This window comes from Misgurnus anguillicaudatus, chromosome 22 (genome assembly GCF_027580225.2).
Source record: "Misgurnus anguillicaudatus chromosome 22, ASM2758022v2, whole genome shotgun sequence".
Lineage (NCBI taxonomy): Eukaryota > Metazoa > Chordata > Actinopteri > Cypriniformes > Cobitidae > Misgurnus > Misgurnus anguillicaudatus.
The window spans coordinates 27,259,328-27,279,082 of record NC_073358.2 but is presented as its reverse complement, the minus strand read 5'-3'; the positions used below and the strand labels follow the sequence as shown (position 1 = coordinate 27,279,082).

At 36.1% G+C, this 19,755-nt stretch overlaps 1 protein-coding gene across 1 annotated transcript; it reads right to left on the bottom strand.

Moving 5' to 3' along the window:
• Positions 1-1,620: 1,620 nt before the first annotated feature.
• slc12a9 (solute carrier family 12 member 9) lies at positions 1,621-17,122 on the bottom strand. Its single transcript, XM_073860631.1, has 14 exons — positions 16,685-17,122; positions 15,830-16,042; positions 15,619-15,753; positions 15,386-15,523; positions 14,382-14,684; positions 13,813-13,920; positions 13,569-13,680; positions 13,077-13,234; positions 9,769-9,849; positions 9,549-9,675; positions 9,268-9,460; positions 9,003-9,177; positions 8,572-8,718; positions 1,621-4,155 (listed from the first exon to the last, which is right to left on the bottom strand). The coding sequence occupies exons 2-14, from the start codon at positions 16,023-16,025 to the stop codon at positions 3,317-3,319; spliced, it is 2,712 nt and encodes a 903-aa protein (XP_073716732.1). The 5' UTR covers positions 16,026-16,042; positions 16,685-17,122; the 3' UTR covers positions 1,621-3,316.
• Positions 17,123-19,755: the final 2,633 nt, after the last annotated feature.

Genomic DNA, 19,755 nt, shown 5'->3' with positions numbered 1-19,755 from the left:
CTGTCTATAAACAAAAAGTAGACAAAATGGCAGTGTTATTAGTCAGAAGGATAAATGTTTTATGAACTTTCATAATAAAACTGACCCGAGTTCACCTAAACATATTAGACACTGGTCATGTGATCAACTCCCCCTAGTGGTGAACCATCGGATTTTCGAAACGTTTCGAAACAGTTATGACGTAATGAAGCCTCGTTTGCTAAAATCACGTGACTTCGGCCAGTTTGAAACAAGCTCCAAACCACTGATTCGAAACAAAAGATTCGTAAATGTTTCGAAACCTCATGAAGCAGTGCTTCGAAAACGACCATCACTAATGTCGGTTAGTAGACACTAAAATCATGCACCCTACCTTTAATTCGATTCCCTGGTATTCCTGAAAATGAAATCAAGTCAAAGTGGTTGGTAGCCTAGGCCCTAGGGTTTCACTACACAACTTTCCCTAAATCGGATTAAGTGACAGCATGATCACATGTTGTGATTTTTTACGTGTTTCATTTGCCAGTCAGGTTGCACAATTGAACAAATGAATAGTCTAATTTTAATTTTACAAGTACAGTGTGTTACCTGTAACATTGTTTAATTATAACAAATATGACATTTTCTACGGTCTACCAGTTAAAAAGGGGACATGTCATAAAAATCTGACTTTTTTCCATGTTTAAGTGCTATAATTGGGTCCCCAGTGTTTGTGTAAACCTAGGAAATATGAAAAGATCAACCTAGTAACTTAGTTTTGGTAAACCATTCTCTGCAAGCATGTGAAAAAATATGAAATTTGGCACCCCTTGTGGTGTCAGAAGGGGACAATACCGCCCTTTAATGTGCACTATCCAACCACGGCAAAGCATTTTAGTGCAGAGATCAACTCATTTGCATTTAAAGAACACCCAAAATGGCATTTTTCCTTAAACCTACAAAGTGGCAATTTTTTAAGTAAGGAATAATTGACGACGGGCCATTGAATTATAAGAAAATAATGCACACCAAGGCGCGGAGTGCCGTTACACCGCAGGTGTGCATTATTTTCAAATAATTCAAAGGACCGGAGTCAATTATTCCGCTTATACCACGGTTACCACAAACATTGCTCTGGTGCCTATTTTTAAGACATTTGAAAAGATAGGTGTGCGGTTTACAGAAAAATAATCAACACCCATAGAACATTTCTCAGCCAATCAGAATGCAGCATTCAACAGACTCGTGGTATAACATGATATAATAAATGATCTATATATGGTATTTTAAGCTAAAACTTCACATTTGCACTCTGGGGACTCCAAAGATTTGACATCTTAAAGTCTTGTGAAATGTCCCCTTTAACACTATCTGTGCTATTTACCTGCTTTTGTTTGTTTATGCCGTTTATTCCCAGAAATATGATAAAGCTCCATAGGAAAAGAGTGCAGCTCAATAACTACTAGAGGTCATAATCACGATTTTCCACTGTGTACATGTATAACATATTTATTGCTTAATGTTTAACGAAGAACACACTATAGTGATAGAAAATCATTTTAATGTCAGCATAAAACAATGAAGGAAGAAAAGATGACTGTATGTTAGAATATTTTTTTATTATAAGGTAATTCATTTTCTTATTTAGGAAAGAAAGAGATCATTTAGAGAAGTGGGATACCGGGAGAAATAAAACACACAGACACAAGAGTACAGTTGTTTCAAAGCTCTAACAAACAATAGGAAATCCTAGGCATACGTTTTTCCTATGCATAATGCATAGCTAGGAACAAGCAAGTGGATATATGCAAATAATCCTTAGACAGTAATATTTTAACTTTGTTACTTTGCTGTTTTTATAATGCTTACTGTTCAGTTTATTATCCTGTATTGTATATGGTAACAATAGCTTTAAGTATATTAATACAAACAATCTTTGATTTTACATTTTGTACATACAGCAATTCATAGCAGTGTAAATAAACAATCAGAACGGAATTGCTAGTAGTATCATTCAATATAAGACACCCATTACTTTACAGTAATATGATACAATACAAAAACCTCACAAAGGCTTGACATTCTTGGGCTTCAGCTTTAGACTTTGGTCGTTTTTTAACAAATACACACACGTGCTGTACACATACATTGTCTAGGAGCAAGATATTCAAGTATTATAATTATTATTAAGCTGATGTCCCTTTAAAATTGACAAAGGCCAACAAAGACACAGTAGAAAGAGGCACTTCTATGTTCATTTTCATGCTACGCCATGGCCAATCTGATTTAGCTTCATGAATTTTAGGGCTTTTCATTCAGTTAAGTAAAAGCAACCACAAGCATAAACTGCTTTTACTAGTAAGAGAAAATTAAATCAGCAAATGTATGTTACATTATTAAAGGGATAGTTCAGCCAAAAATAAAAATTCTGTTATCATTTACTCACTTTCATGTTGTTACAAACCTGCATGAATGTATCTGTTCCGATGAACACAAAGGAAGATATCTTGAGAAATGTTTGTCGCCAAACCGATCAGATGTCCCATTGACTTCCATAATAGGAAAAAGAAGGAAGTCTGATCGGCTTGCTTACAAACATTTCACAAAATATATATTCGTGTTCATCAAAACAAAAAAATGTATACAGGTTTGCAACAACATGAGCGTGAGTTGATAACAGAATTTTTATTTTTGGGTGAACTGAACTTTCTCTTTAAGTCCTGATTTGTGTTTACATTGACACCAAACAATAAAAATGGACCCTTGATTTAAATCTTTCTCCTAGTAATTTTCTCATATATACAGAAGAGATAATAATAAATAACACGTATAAAGCTTCCATAAAGACGGTAAATAAACTTCAGATGCTCAGTGTAATACAAGCGCTCATTAACATTGATGACACAAAACTTCCCAACTGGCCCACGAGCCTTAACCGGGTCACAGTGAGTTCAGATGGTCTGTTTTATGATAAGGCAATTAGGTCAATACTGTGTCTATATGCCAGGCACAAACACACAAAAGTGGATCAAAGAAAACATTTAACGGTTACGGGTGCTGTGTGATTCTATTAGAAATGTATAAATGAAAACCCTTTACATGATCACCCATCCATCCTGCTGTTAAAAAGCAAACAGAGGCATATAGAGAAGAAATCAAACCTTACTGAAACACACCTGTTACAAGGTCATAGTCAGTAACATTATATATTGTATAATAATCCAATTTAATTTATATTCTTTTGTATTATTCGTTTCATTTGACAAGGAGTTTTAAAATAACATTAGGAATCAAACACATTTGCATTCAGCTCACTAACATTCCTAATGTTTATCTTTTCCTCTTATAAACGTAGTTCTCATAGCTCAGTACACGTAACGGGCGTCACCCCGTGAATCAAAAGTGTTGGGCCCAGTTCTTGCGTAAGAGTGTCCAGTTGTGTCAGGTACTCCTGTGATTGGTCAGAACTGGAAGGAGGGTGGGGCAAATACAGGAAGCGCACTGCTGCTGTAGAACTGTGCTCTCTCAGCAGGGCATTCACCGCACGCAGGACGTCTTCAGATACAGGTTTCGGTTCCACGTTTTCCCTCCGTACGTTTGCCCTCCTAGGGGGGCATGACGCATTATCATACGTCACGATTTTAATAGCAGCACGAATCCTCAGCTTTCCCAGCAATTCTCTAAACTGTTCCTCTTTAGCCAGCCAACCCTGGTCACCCGACTCCGACTCCACGCAGAGGAATATACGTAACCTTGCACGGCGCCACCAGGCGGCCATGTTTAACACGCACGCCATCTGGAGCAGGAAAAGACTGCACACATCCGCATAACTGGCACTGCCTGGGCAGAGCAGATTTGACGGCCACACGTCGATGGTTCCCACACTGTCACCTCCTCTTTTAGATGTTTTGCCTTTGCTTTCAGGCGGCAGCTGGTAGAAGTACCGTGCTAAACACACATTCTTGCCCATTTTCATGGCGTCGCAGATTATGCTCACGTACTCCTCGGGCTGCAGGGACCGAGGGCTCTCGGCATGCCGCACTGGTGAAAAATAAGCCTGTAAGGATGGGAGGTCCACCCCAAAATCATCCCCCTCACACCGATCTCCCTCGCAAAAGACGGGGTCCTGTAGGAAGTAATCCTCTGGATAACTGTTGTCATAGAAACCCAAGATCAGGGTATTGGGCTTCATACCTCCTGAAACAGGAGAAACAGAAACAGATTGTTAGACTAAGAAGTAGATAAAGAATACTCGTTTTAACTCCTCACACAAAACACCCATGGAACATTTCTTAGCCAATCAGAATGAAGCATTCAACAAGCTGTTGGTATAATTTACTTGAACGCATGCCTCTCCAGGCCTAAAGGGGTCCTTAAAGAGCAGTTAAGTGTGTCTAAAGGTGGTGACGCAATGTGTTAAAACTTGTATAAACATCTTTGCACTCTTAGAGGCTAATCACACCAAAAGCGCTTTAAACGCTTGGAAACGCAAGGTGCGACGCACTGCATTTTTTAAAAAAGAGCAGTGTGACGCGGCTTTTTATATTGCTAAGCAACCACCGAGTCAGCTGTCTTGTCAATCAAATATTGAAGCGTGAGCGCTCTTTTGCTGTTAACCGTCATATTAGCAGAAACTTTAAAAAGAGGGCGCTTGCTCTGACCTTGTTTGATGGTGAGAGGTGCACAAACACGCAGGAGAGAGTGAGCGACTGAAGTTTGGTTCTTCAAAGCAACTGTAAACTTTCCTCACCACAACGTAAGGCCCGCCTCTCCCCTCATTCGATTGGACAATGAAAAGACGCGAATGACGTCGGCGCTTCTCCACTCTCAGCGCTCCTTCAAAAGCGCGTGCTGCGGCTGGCGGCAAAAAACGCAAAGCGCTCGGCACACATAAACAGCTCGCAAACGCTCCCTGCCCATAAATTATCATTCAAAAAAGGCACCTGCAACTGCCATAAACGCTTTTGGTGTAACTGCCCTTATATGGTACAGCTGTATAAACAATGGTAGTTCCTGACCACTTCGCACATATACGTATATGGTCTCCATTGTCCATGTAACTTGCACGCGTTCCGATCGGTCCTGCTTATGCAGTTTTTCTATCAACTACCTTGAGAATCTCACCCTCCAGGTCATGGCTGCCACCTTGTCGATGAACTAATTACTGCAAGAAAATTAAATGCGCATGTGCAACCTTGAAATCCGGTGGTGCTCGTACTATTCTGATAACCGAACGTGCGTCACTTGGACTGTACGCAGAACCTCATGTTCCCATAAAAAGGGTTTTAAGCAGCATCTATCGGTGAGATTGCAAATGGCAACAAACAGCTCAGTCGACAGCTCACCCCTCAATTTCGAAACACGATGAGAAGCTACGACAAACACGTCACCATCTGAGATAACGTAGGGACGAAATGCACTCCGTTTGTCCAAAAAACTAGGGCTGGGTTTCGATTCAAATTTCAAGAATCGATTCCGATTCTGAAAATCTTGAATCGATTATCATTGTTCGATTCGATCCGATCCGATCTTCGAGATTTAGATAAGTGTTTTTGAAAAAAGCCCGAAATGGTGCCAGATAGGGGTGCACGGAATGACCAAAAATCTATTCCATGAGTCATTTTATTTCACGGTAACAGTATATTTCATGGTATACATGTTTTTCAGTTTTTTGGATTATAAAAATGTGCAGTTATTTGCCACTCACTATAGCGTTTAACTGCTCACCACAGTTTTAAAATATGGACAATTTAAAGTTAATAATGTTAAAGTGAAAATGCCCAGATGATAACAACAGATTAAGTCTTGATAGACAGAATTTTGTTTTTAATTGAGTTATTAATTTTATAGACTATTGAAGCTATAGTATGCATTGTATTTTGTATTTATGCATACATTACATTAAAAATAGGCAGTATGTAAAATGAACAGGTATAAATTTATGCACAAACCTACAGACAAGATAATACCTGTATATGAGAGACAGAGCTCTATATAGATATTATGACGGGTGCTATGATGTGATGAAGTCTGTTTTAAGGTCTTGACGCTCTTTACTTCCTATTGCACATTAACATTTGTGTCTCTTTCTCGTCTTTCTGATCAAAGATGTTTGCACTATAAGCAAATTAGGCGTCAAACTACATCGCTCCAACAGCGCACGTGTCACTGATAAAAACGCGAGTTTTGTCTTAGCTTGCTAAAAGTTCAGAAACCTTTACAACTATTAGCATTATGTGCGAGAAGAACTCTTTATTTGGCTTATTATAAAAATTACACAAATAACTCGTTCATTTGTTATGAGTGGATTATTTTACATGTAGATCGCAGCTTTGAGCGTTTCTTGAGTTTTCAAAACAACCACTTGCTTAACGTTACTGACCGCTATGTTCGTTGTTTTAATGTCCTTCCACCTCGCGCGCATGCGTGAATTCAATGACGCGGCAAGTTAAAGTTATTAATTATTAAATCGATTCTTTGAGTTACGGATCGATCTTTAGAGATTAACATGAAAATCGATTCAGAATCGGTGAATCGATTTTTTCAACACAGCCCTACAAAAACGCTCATTTTAAGGTAATAAAAACAATACAGTTCATTATGTAATGTCTTTATACACCACTGATAATATAGTTACGTATATTATATAGTAGGGCTGTAAAAATGATTAAATAATCGTCTCATCACAATTATTGTACTCATCGCAATGATTTCAGATCACCGCAATGATTGCACATCTCTCTAACAAACACAAGGGGAGCTGCAGTGTCTGAATCTTATAGCACTCCTTATCTGACAGTGTAACGCACTGACAGTGTAACGCGATACATTGCAAATTCATTCAATAATAGTGGAAAAACAGCATTTAAAGAAATGCTGCAAAACTTTGAGAAGCAGTATGAATTGCCAGAATGAATTTCCAAAACAGCAATTCAAAATTTAGGGAAGTGAAAGATGTGCTATTCTTAAGGATCTGTCAGGAATTGTACTAATATGACCTTAGTAGGATTGGATTTTTTTTTTTTCAGTTATTTTTCAGACACTGTGTTTATTTCTTATGAAGAATTTTCAGTTTTTGAAATATATATTAATTAAATAATTACTTTTAATTATGTGTTATGTGTATTAATATTTACTTCCAGGTAAACCTTGCAAAAGATTAATTAAAATAAATCACAACAATGTGTGAAAATTGAACAAAAAAAAGGATGAGAATTAAACGTCAAAGCCCTAAAACAGTTAATCGTCATAATCTTCACTATTTATTAGACAATTATCTGTCAAATAAATTTCATATTCATCACAGCCCCATTATATTGCAATTCTGTTTATAGCATTTCTATCAAGAGATCCCACATTGCACCTTTAAGAAAAAAAATCAGTTACAGTCTCAAGGTTTGACCATCTTAAAAAAATTATAAGAGTAATATAAAGCACTATTCGGACGGGATTAGTTTTCCAAACAACCTTTGAGTTTCAACGTGTCCCCCAGGACGTCTGTGATTTTATGTACCGATTCGGATGAGATTAAAATGATGCAGGCTATTCCAGAGATGGGAGTGTCTGTTTCATGCATTTGGGTGTTGCAGAAGAGCACGTGCTCTGGATACGCGTGTTTGTAATGTTTAATATTTTGCTTTAAAATGTAAAATCATGACAGAACAGGTAATTTATTAATTTAATTTATTAGAATTTATAGAATAGACAAATCCTATTAACGTAACGTTAGCCAACATGTTTTATTTAAGTGGCTGCTTATAATAAACCCAAAGAAATGAAGAAATAATGATTAATAACAATTATCATCTTTATTAATTAACATTACCATTCCGGAGTTGAACAACTTTGAACGGAGTTTCTTATAACGTTAAAGGCGGAGTCCATGATGTTTGAAAGCCAATGTTGATATTTGAAATCACCTAAACAAACACACCCCTACCCCAATAGAATCTGGACCTTCTGTTGATAGACCCACCCCACACATACGCAACCCGGCATTTGATTTGATTGGCTATAAGTGTGTTTTGGTAGTCGGCCCGTCTCCTTTTCCAAAGCGTTTTTCAAACATCGTGGACTCCGCCTTTAATGATATTACAGTGGCCAGTCTTAACAGTGTATGATATTCAGCTCGTCTTGATTTAATTATTTTATTTTGCCGAATGCGAAAAAACATCCATATTTGAATGAATGGGACTCAGGAAATATAACATACGCGCATTAGTAAGACCTTACGGCAAATCACGTTGGCCAAAACACGAAATGAACTGCGTTTTCAAAAGATATTGCGAGCAAACACAGACATTTGCATCCGGACGGGATTACATTTCTCAGAGCACCTCTGAGTTCGGCGAAAAACAGTAGGTAAATTGCTCTGGAATTCTTACGGAGGTCGTCAGAGAAAAACACAGACAGGGCCTATTCGGACGGGATTAAAAACACAGAGGACCTCTGAGAAGCACGATTTTCTCAGAGGTCCCCCTGTAAAACTAATCCCGAATCCGAATAGGGCTTATGAAACAGATGCTATCTCTGCACTGCCAGAAAAACACTACAGAGCCATATCTCATATCATAAAAGAATCTCTAAAGTCAACATCATAAAAAAATGTCTTACCCAACCCAGTGATGCGGAGAAGGTGCTGAGTGCCCTGCCTTACAGATGGTGAGAGAGTTAGATCCACAAAGGCCTTCACACCTAATTTATCCACCAGACTCAGCCAGAAATTATATTGCGGCTGTACTGGGTCTGCCGGCAACATATCTGTGAAAAAATTCAGTTTTGAGGTTATTGTTGTGCTTAGTGTCTTTTCAACATGAGTGTACATCCACATGATAACTTAACATGCATCCACAAGCGGAAGTTCAGTATTTAAAGTTCATAAAGAAACAGTTAAGGTGCAGGGGCGGATGAGCTTGATTTACCGGCTGTTTGTACTGAACAGATTACAATGGAATTCGAGGAAACATCAATCACAAATACTGGTTCTCTTTGTGGATTTAAAATAGTGCATTCAACTAGCAAATAAATACATTATCCAGATTTACCCAGATCTCCAATCTGAACATGGCCCAGAACAAACAATCCTCCTTTTTTCAGCTGGTTGACAAAGCAGATGAGCTGACAGGAGGATCGAGGATTGGCCACCATCAGTAAGACCTGTGGTCGCCAGAACTTCACATGATCTTTTCGGGAGTCTAACATTAGAAGATACTTCCTCACCTGAGAGGAAACCAGAGAAAATCTCACAAAGTCTTGGGCATATGCATGTCTGTATTTTGTGTGTATGTGTTTGTATATATATATGGGTACCTGGTGAAAAATGAGTGCTTGGCTGATGTAGCCCCAGCTACTGGTGGGAGAGCGGTAGTGCAGGAAGAGCAAAAGGAGTAGCAGCAGTACGATGCTGGCTGAGGAATAGACTGGATTGATCACAAACATCATAACCACACAGCTTACAATTCCCAACAAGCATGTGTGCCAGGAGAATAACTGAAATGTTGGCCTGGGAGGGAGAGAAAAGAAAAACAGAAGAGTTAAATACAATTTTAAAGATGTATAGCTAGAAGAACTTAGTGCAGTTTGTACAGTACCTGAAGTTTGGAGCAGAGGCCCATTCGAGAGCCAAGCAAGCCAAATCGACTGCAGCATATGCCAACAGGTAAAATACTGTCACAATGCCAGCAATCACATTCAGCTGTCCTGCAAAGAGAGTACACTACAACACACACACACAAAATCAATTAACACGCATGCACTTTATCTCACACGCCACAGAAATAACATCCAAAATGTAACAGCATCCTGTACACTGCACCAGGCCCCATGTATAAAGCACAGACACCCAAGGGTTCCCGGAGCTGGAGGTGATTGCAGCTGGAGCCAAAGGCAAACCTGAAATACCATCACACCACAGATGAGCAAACCAGTGACACAATCCAAAAGTATAACACAGTCACTCCAACAGGACACTGGTACACCAAATCTCGTGTCAAACCCATCAATATTACCTTGATACCATGTCAATGGGTGGTTAACATAATATGTATTGTTAAATGCACATTGTGTAAAACATGCATAAACATTATTATTTATACTGGTCAATTTGTAGTTACATTTTGTGTCTCGTGGTGCAACATCGAAAAACTGCAGTGTCAATATTAGTGCATTATAAGCCTTCATGGCATATGGTATTGAGCAAGGGTGACAGATGATAAAAAGGCCACAGACTGAGATATCTGCATGGCAAATGTTGTAACATCAAAATTAAACAATATTTTGCTTCTTATAATAAACCAGACAACTAATTCTAGTTTTTATACACGTAACCACATAAAAATATATATTTATGTACATTTGGCTCAGCATGCATTGGTGATTTTACTGCTTTGATATTCAATAACATGTGACAAATCATTTGATGTGATTGTTGTGAAAAAAGAGTGATAATGTTTTTAAACTGCCGATTATATATTTTTATCATTCATTTCTCAAAATGAACAGTTTCTTAGAAATTAACAAAAATAGATTAGGAACGGTGTCATTTTGTCTCATAAGAAAATTGATCAAAAGTTTGATTTCAGTACAGTATTGTTGAGATTTAACACAAATTTTCTGTCCTTATTACCTTTTGCATAGAACATATGACCTCTTACAGACTTACAACATATAACTGTTAGCCTAGAAAATGTGACAAAAAGCAAGTTACACTGCAAAATCACTAATCTTACATTGTTGTAAAATTATACACTTGAATGATATTGTATGTAAGTATTGTGTACTGCGTGTCTGCTAAAACTTGAAGGGTACCTCGACTATGAAGACTTCAAGGCAAATAAAAAAGTAAAGCATCCTAAGATCTGACAAATAATTTTTTTTTTTAAATCACAACATTTAATACTCATTTTTAGCTGTGGAGGCCGGCATTATGTTTCACGCATAGAGCGTTCTGGATGTGTAATGGTTTGTCGCAAAATATCACTACAGTTTACTATAATAAATACTAGGGTATATACTATAGTTTATCATGTGAGACTGTTTTACTTTTCACTTCTACCCTCTTACCTCTCAGATAACCTTTATGTTGATCATAATTTACTTGTGTGTTTTCTGTAATGTTCATGAAAGGAACAGTATGTAAGAAATTTAAATCAATTATTCATAAAATGGCCCTGGTATGTCACTAGACATTAAGAAATCATTTTCATTTTAAATACTTATATCACTGACAGCAGTGGTCCGGCCAGGATATTGTCCTTTAAAAAGTGGAGTTGCAGCCCTGAACTGATGTTTATATTGTCATGTTGTGTATTGGCCAACGGTTGTGTGATTGCAGTACCAGTTTTAGCCACAAGTTTTGTGATTGCAGTACCAGTTTTGGCCGCAATCCTACGTACTGTTCCTTTAATTGTGTTACTCTTTGGCTTACATTCAAAGGGCTGAATAGAAGGCGTTAATGTACTTGTATTTTTAATGGCATGCAGATGTCAAGATCACATACTGCCAACTACAGTCTGTTTTTATTTATTACTCTCATCTTCTGTTTTACATCATTTTACAATCTAATGATTGGAGACTTGTTTACCATGTTTACCATGCTGTAGCATTAACAGAATGAGTTTTGACTGCAACCTTTTGACGTAATGTATTGTGATGTAAACAAAATGGCTGCCCCTGATATTTTTTTTTGTTTGTTTATTAAACCTAAGGAATTTGTACCGTTTTACGGTTCATGTTCAAATATCCATTCTCAGTGTTAATCTTACGCCATACTTGCATTTTTTATCAGGGTACCCTTTAACTCTTTCCCCGCCATTGCCAATGATGAGGTTTTTTTAGCAATCCGTATTTCCGTATTTCATATTATCCACCAGGTGGCGCTCTTACTCAACTTATAAAACCTGGAAGTATTCGCGCAAACAGTTGAAACTCACTGTATGTTTTGATGATCGCACTAAATCTGATCTCAATCAAAAATCCTTCACAAAAACGCAATTATCTCAGCTTTTTGCTCAAAAAGAAACCTACCAATATTGAAGAAACCTACCAATATTTGAGAGGTGATAAAGAGAGAACTGTTCTTTCATTTGAGATATATATATATATATATATATATATATATATATATATATATATATATATATATATATATATATATATATATATATATATATATATATATATATATATATATATATATATATATATATATATATATATATATACACATATACACATATATATATATACACATATACATATATATACATACATATATATACATATATATACATACATATACATACATATACATACATATACATACATATACATACATATACATACATATACATACATATTAGGCCTGGGCGAAAAATCGATTTAATGAATTAATTCGAATTTTTTGTTGTGGGCGATTTAAAAAATAAGTAATTCGATTTTTTTGTAATGGCGCATTTTTGGCTGCCCGGGGCTTCCGTAGCATTATTATAGCAACATCAACAACATCATAGCACACGTAAAACACAGCTGGGACTTTGATTCCATGAGGGTGTTTATTTATTTATTATTCATCTCATAAATTGGGGTTACATTTGTCTTGCTTTTGAATAAATTAAAGCAAAATTTGCTTCAAGTTGTCTGCCGTTTGTACTTATTGCTTTTTTTAATAAGTGGGGGGGGGAATCGGAAAAAATCGGAAGTCGAATTAAAAAAAATAAAATCGGAGATTTTATTTTTAGGCCAAATCGCCCAGCACTAATACATATACATATATACATATATATACATATATACACATATATATACATATATACATATATACATATATACATATATATATATATATATATATATATATATATATATATATATATATATATATATATATATATATATATATATATATATATATATATATTTTTTTTTTTTTTTAATTCTGGAAGGCATTCAACTTTTGTGAAAATCATAAAAAATGCTGTCGCTGGCTGGAACTTTTTTTTTTTTAAACACTGCCGGGGAAAAAGTTAATGTCATCTATACTAGCATCTTAATATCAGGTGTTACTGTGTAATATAATTAAACCAAACAATAAACAAAAATATTAATAATTGCACACTTACCAAAAAGCTGGTCCAGAGCAAGAGCATGGAGGATTCGAGAGGCTCCTATCAAAGAGCACATGGCAGCAGACAGAGATGCACAGTAGACCCCAATTGTCACAAATGGAGGCCATACATTTACACGCTGAAGCACTGCATAATCATTAACTAACAATAACCTGAGAGAGATAAGGTGAAAGGAAGAAATAAGAAGGACATGACAAGAAGATAAACATTATGCTTGATATTGAAAGAATAGTTTACCCCTAAAGGACCAATTCTGCCATATTTTACTCACCGTCATGTCATTTCAAACACACAACATGACATAGGAAAAATTATAAAGTAAATTTTCCCATTCAGTGAAAGGAGACTGAGGCAGCCTAACATCTTTAATGCCATAAAAAATCAAATGGGTTTGAAACCACAAGATGCTGAGTAAAAGTATTACAAGTTTTAAAATTTTCAGTAAACTTTTACTTTTAAATTTGACTTGATTATCACTAGCATTACCTGTCACAAGTGGAACTCAAAAGAAAGAAGAGGAGCAAATAGACACTGAAGGTGTACGACACAGCCATGATGGTCCCTTTAGGTATAGAATCACTTGGGTTCTTCAGCTCACCTGAAAAGGAGAAATAGATAGAAGACACCCATCTATTATAACGGCCCTTATCAATATTGTAAAATGCAAACAATTGCAATGAAAAAGCAGAAGTATGCAAGTGTGGTGATTGTCTCATCAGTGGTTTTGTACCCGACATGTTGGCTCCTGCCATGATGCCTGTGCAGCTGGTGAACATCACAGCGAATACAGTAGCAAAAGACATCATTGTGTTGGTACTGTAGTCCAAAGAGTATCCCGCTATCAGAGGAGACATTTAGACAAATTTTATTCAGTAGATAATCTATAAATCACACTTGTAACAGTGTAGCATTTCTGTGTTCTAGTTTTTTTGCATTACATAATTTGTTACATCAGGCTGCACTGCCTTGAGTGCATAGTAGACTAACGTGACCCAGTCTGTGATAAGCCACCTAAAGTCGGGGTTTTTTTTTAGTTATTTATTGTTTTCTTTATAAAAAATCATCCTACATAATGTAACAAACATTCTCAACACACTTAATGCGTTGTCCCAGAATCCACCCATCTCTGTGTTATTATTAAAACAACACATTTTGTGTTGCTTTTAACACAACTTGTGTTATATTTTAACACAAAATCAACACTAAATGACACATAATGTGTTAAAATTACACATAATGTGTTAAAAGCTTAACGCACAAAGATGTGTAAATCCTTTTTTAAGAGTGCATCTTACTTACGTCCAAGGTTGTTCTTTAATGTAGAGCCATTGAAGCCCGTGTAGCTGGGGTTAACAGTGATGGTGAGATTATTGCTATATGTGTGTGTGATGTTAAAACGCTGTGGTCCGCGTATCATAGGGCTGATGATGATGGAAATCAGTGATGCAGTCACCACAAGCAAAATGGCAAAAGAGGCTTTGGCGTAGATGTGAGCACCGACCAGACAGATCACCAGACACAGCAACAGCACTATAGAGGCGTACAACACCGTGTACCAGTAACCCTGAGGCAACACACGCAGCCCATGTGACACAGTGGAGCCTAAGAAGAGAAGATAAAAGATGCACACATGACTAATCTTTATTTAATTCAATTCTGAATTACAACCCTTTGCTGAACACAACTAAAATGGAATTATGGATGTGTGTTGTATAAACATAAGTAGGGCTGTCACAATGATTAAATAATCGTCTGATCGCAATTGTTAGACCTCATCGCAATGATTTCAGATCACCACAATGATTGCACATCTCTCTAAAAAACACAAGGGGAAGCTGCAGCGCATGTAAAAACAAGATTGTATCAGTTTACTTTTGAAAATGTGTTATGTGTATAAATATTTACTGCCAGATAGAGATTTATTTAAAAAACCACAACAATCTGTGAAAAATTTTTCATAAACAAAAAATGAGAATTAAATGTCAAAGCAATAAACAGGCAATTAATCGTCATAATCGTCACAATTTATTAAACAATTAACCTTCAGCCAAATTTCATAATTGTGACAGCCCTAAACATAAGCAGCAAGCTTTTTTGTCTAGTAGTACACATGCTGCAAAACTGGTAATAACCACAATATTTTACATTTAAACCTGAACATCATTGCAAAGACATTTCTGTGAATTGCAATCTCTATTACACAACAGTGTTGCATAAACATGAATAGTCTTGTGTAGTATGAAGTCATCAAATCTGGTAATAATAACCCACACACTTTTAGTACATCGTGTTACAATGCTTACCTGGATCCCTTCCAAAAACGTCAACAATGGCCTCCACCAGGCCGAGTACATAAACCCCACACGCGCACACCTTAGCCAGGTAGAACATTAGGCCAATGCTGCCTCCAAACTCAGGTCCAAGAGAACGACTGATCATGACTAATACGAGAGTTAAAGGAGAACATCCACATATTCATAGCCAAATCTGTTAAAAGCTGCACTGACTATGCATTTTGTGCAGAGGTTAAGGATACAATAGGCTCCGCCCCCTTCCACTGCACCATTAGTGGAAATAGCACATATGGACAAGATTGTCAAGGAGATGATAAAGTAGGCCACAAACAACATGAGGAGACCATGGAGAAGACCAGCATGACCTACAACAAACCCTGCAAGATAGACACAAGTCAGAATCACTTTGTTATGATCTCTTTTTTAATCTCACGTTTTCTGCCTCTTACTGACCCGTGCGAAGAAACAGCACAATACTAAACATGGAGAGAATGGTGGGCACCATTACTCCAAAGAAGGTGTTGAGTTTGCGGGGGTTTGATTTGGGGGATGCCTCTCCTGTCGCCGTCGATCCACCCTTGGAATCTTCAGCATCTCCCAACACGCTGTACACCCCATGAATAAGAAGAGGGGAGTGTTCGTTCGCCATGGCCCAAAAACAGGAACCTGTAAATTAAGACTCTCATGAGTGTTTCCTGTTCAGTTACTAGAAAAAAGGACATTTATTTACATTTACACTTTAGGCAGAAACTCGCGTGTCATTTAATCTACGTTTTTATTATTATGTTAATCCCTGGCATTCCTAACGCAATGCTCAACCAGTTGAGCTACAGAAATACAATTTTTTTATGAAATACACCAATGAATCAACTCAGTATTTAAAAAATGTAAATGACATTAAATTAAATGAATAAATGTTAAATAAAAGTACTTTTAAACTTCTGACCGTAACCTTAGTACTGGGGGACTTTAAATATCTCACTTAACGTCACAAGTTTAAAGCGTTTTAAATGTTTCATCTTTCTGGAAGCGGAAGTACATCCATCTAAACAAACCGAAGTGTGCGGTTTTGAAATAACACAAAGTTAAATTGTAGATACAATAATTCGATTCTCATACACAATATGACTAAGATAACAACATAAGATCGGTTATTTTGGATAAACCAGCAAACATCAATTCTAGAAAGAAACAGATGACATTCCAGGAATCATTCATAAAGCAAACATACACGTGTGCAACGTTATCATTTTAAGACATTAACGGTAAACAAACAGGGCAGAGAAATGATAAGCACACACAACCTACCTGTCCTTGTGATAAACAGCGGCGACTGCAGTAGTCTAAAAGCGGTAACGTTTTATCTGACTTCCGCTTTCAATGAGAAACTACCTCAAAACACATGAAAACAAAACTAGAAGAGATTGTGGATGCAGGAGGTCCTGGGTCTTATATGTATAATCAGAGCATCATGTCGAGTCGGTGTGGTTTCTTTAATGAATCGCAGGTAGAAAGTTTTCGTCAGCAGCGTCAGATCTCGTGATCATCAAACCCCCGGGACGCGATGGGCGGTAGAGCGCGCTGCCCGCTTTTATGTTCGAATAACAAGTAACAAAGACGAACGAACACATTTAAATATCTGTTATATTACTGTTCGGTGTGCTACTTATCTAAATGCGTAAACTGTACTAGCATGATGTGCACAGCTATGCACTGCCCTACTCTCTGTTTTTTTTTTTTTTTTTTTTTTTAAGTCACGGGACAGATAGCGTCCCATGTGACTCCTCTCTTCAGAGAGGATGGCTGAATTGTTGTATTACAAAGAGAAGATCATTATGAGCTGAATATTACATAACTTTGTCAATACTAGATAAGTAATATCTGAGAACTCTGTATTTTGCTATTTGATTCGTTATTTACACTTTAATGTAAAATACTTTAACAAACCAAAACCAATCACCATATTATGGGTATTTCCCAGAATTTGGGCCTATTTATGTCCACAGGGTGTAATTCTATTAAAAACTAAGTAAATCTAAATTTTAGCCCCAATAATTAGTATAAACAAAAACAAGCCAGGACTTTTTATGGATGCTCTTACTAATATTTTATCAAATTTTATTGGTGTTTTGTGGTGCAATATATTTGTTTTGATGTTGTCCTTCACCAGAGTTTTCACATGTCGTGCCATATCTCAAACATTATTTATCACAAATTAATAAAAAATATATGCATATGAATTAAATGTTACTTGAACTAATAAACTACATGCACAGATTAAGCATATGCATTTTGTACTCTATTTTGCTTAATTTCTTCCTGCAATGGTTTAGCTGTCATTACCAACACGCTCTGCATAAAGGGACTTTCCCACTGTTTTTTCATCAAAAGTTTATTTGGTAGCCATGGTAACCTAATGACATAGGGGAGCACATGGATTTCAAGCTGCAAGACTGATGCCTTGATGTCAAGAAAAGTAAGTAAATCTACTCTTTATTCTTTGTGTTGGGCATTATAATGCGTCATTACCATATGTGTTGTATTTCTGTATTTTTAAACATTTTTGAAATATTTTTATCACTTTAATAGTTAAAATGGTGTACATTACATGTAGAAAGCTAGCTACACTTGCTTAGTCATCATCTTAGCTAGTAGTTTTTTGACAAAAATGTCATTACCAGCACAATCATTACCAGCACCATACATATTTTTGCCAATAAATTATGTACAAATTACAAAAGCATCCTACAACTATACATTTCTGGCAATGTTGGACTAGGGTGACCATACGTGCCACTCCTCCCGGACGCGTCCCGGCCAGGATTTCGGTTGCATCTTCCGGAAGTCATATTTGTCGACCGCAAACGTCATAGAGGATTAGTATTATTATTACAGAAAAGCAACTGTTACATTTTAAGGTAAGAATGAAACTACGATTGTATGTCTTATTTTTTTAACTGAATGGCGTATGCGGTCAACAAATACGACTTTCGGAAGACGCACCGAAATCCTGACCAGGACGTGTCCGGGAAGAATGGCACATATGGTCACCCTAGTTGGACAGTCTAAATGATAACTGTATTAAAAAGTTTTGATATGGCATTCACTTAAAATAAGCTTATATTCCAAGCCAGGATAGATTGGTGAATCAGAAATTTAGATGCATAAATGACTATAATTCATCTTGCATGTAAAAATCTAATTAAGTTCAAGATAAATTAGATTCCATGTGAAACCACAAAATGTTTTAAAAGCACTGATTTATCATTTAAGTTTTATTTTTTACATATATTCGATGATGTGATGGTAAGGACACATTTACTTGACATAGTTAAGAAAATGGCAAACAAATAATAAATTCACTTATCTTATGGTCTCAACCAAGCTCATAATGTCGCTCCTAACTTAAGGACTGATAATTTGATGTATACCACCAATTAGTCAAATTTGGAATTTTAATTTTCAAAATTGCAGCAACCCAATTTGGCCCTTAATCTAAGAGATACCCATATATTGGCCCTTAACCTAAGAAATACCCATATATTTTTGACTCTAGTTGTGGTTTGTGCCATGTTTTTACCAAGCAAACAAAACTCACTTACACCAGCCATTGAGGCAGTTTTGTAAAAATTAAATTACATCTTTGGCTTTATATTTCTCTTTTTAATATGTGGGCGACGGGCATGGCACGTTTTGCCTTTGCCAGTCTAGGATTTAAAATGGATACCTTTGATATTATATTTTTGCTGTGATTTAAGCAGGTGTTATATGAACATGTTAGGTAAAACTAATTCTTAAGACCAACACAGTTGTCAGTTACAGTGAAATTGGTTTTAATTATAGTTTAATTACTGGAACTCATTTAAATGTTGTGTAGTGTAAGATGATGCAGGATGAAGTTATGCTTATACAACATGGAAAGCACAAATTATAACAAATAAGTTATGGCACACTGTGGAAGGAGTATTTTGCACACTATAATATAAAAAAGTATGTCAAATTCACACAATGAGATAAATATACATTCCTGCTACAATTGCTTAAATCACAGTAATGAACATGTCCAAATGCTTTTTAAAACAAGGTTTTACTAAATTAACTTTTTTTTTAGTTCTGCCTTACTGTTTGCAGAATAAAAGTTTTTGTTTAAATAATATATGTGGGTGTACTGTGTATAATAATTATGTATACACACATAATTAAGAAAAATTTGCATGTGTATATACATTATATTAATTATATTATTATATTAATATATTTTTTTCTTAAAATTATACATGTATGTGTGTATATTTATATAAACACATATATATTATGTAAACAAAAACTTTTGTTCTACAAACTATTAAATCGTGAGGCAGCACTACTTTTTTAAAATA

Excerpts from the sequence above, each read along its gene's own strand:
- slc12a9 (XM_073860631.1), bottom strand. The coding sequence starts at position 16,025 with ATGGCGAACGAACACTCCCCTCTTCTTATTCATGGGGTGTACAGCGTG. Across the intron at positions 15,524-15,618 it reads GGAAGGGGGCGGAGCCTATT|TCATGATCAGTCGTTCTCTT; the intron begins GTATCCTTAACC and ends CTCTCGTATTAG. Across the intron at positions 13,235-13,568 it reads TTGAGTTCCACTTGTGACAG|GTTATTGTTAGTTAATGATT; the intron begins GTAATGCTAGTG and ends TATCTCTCTCAG.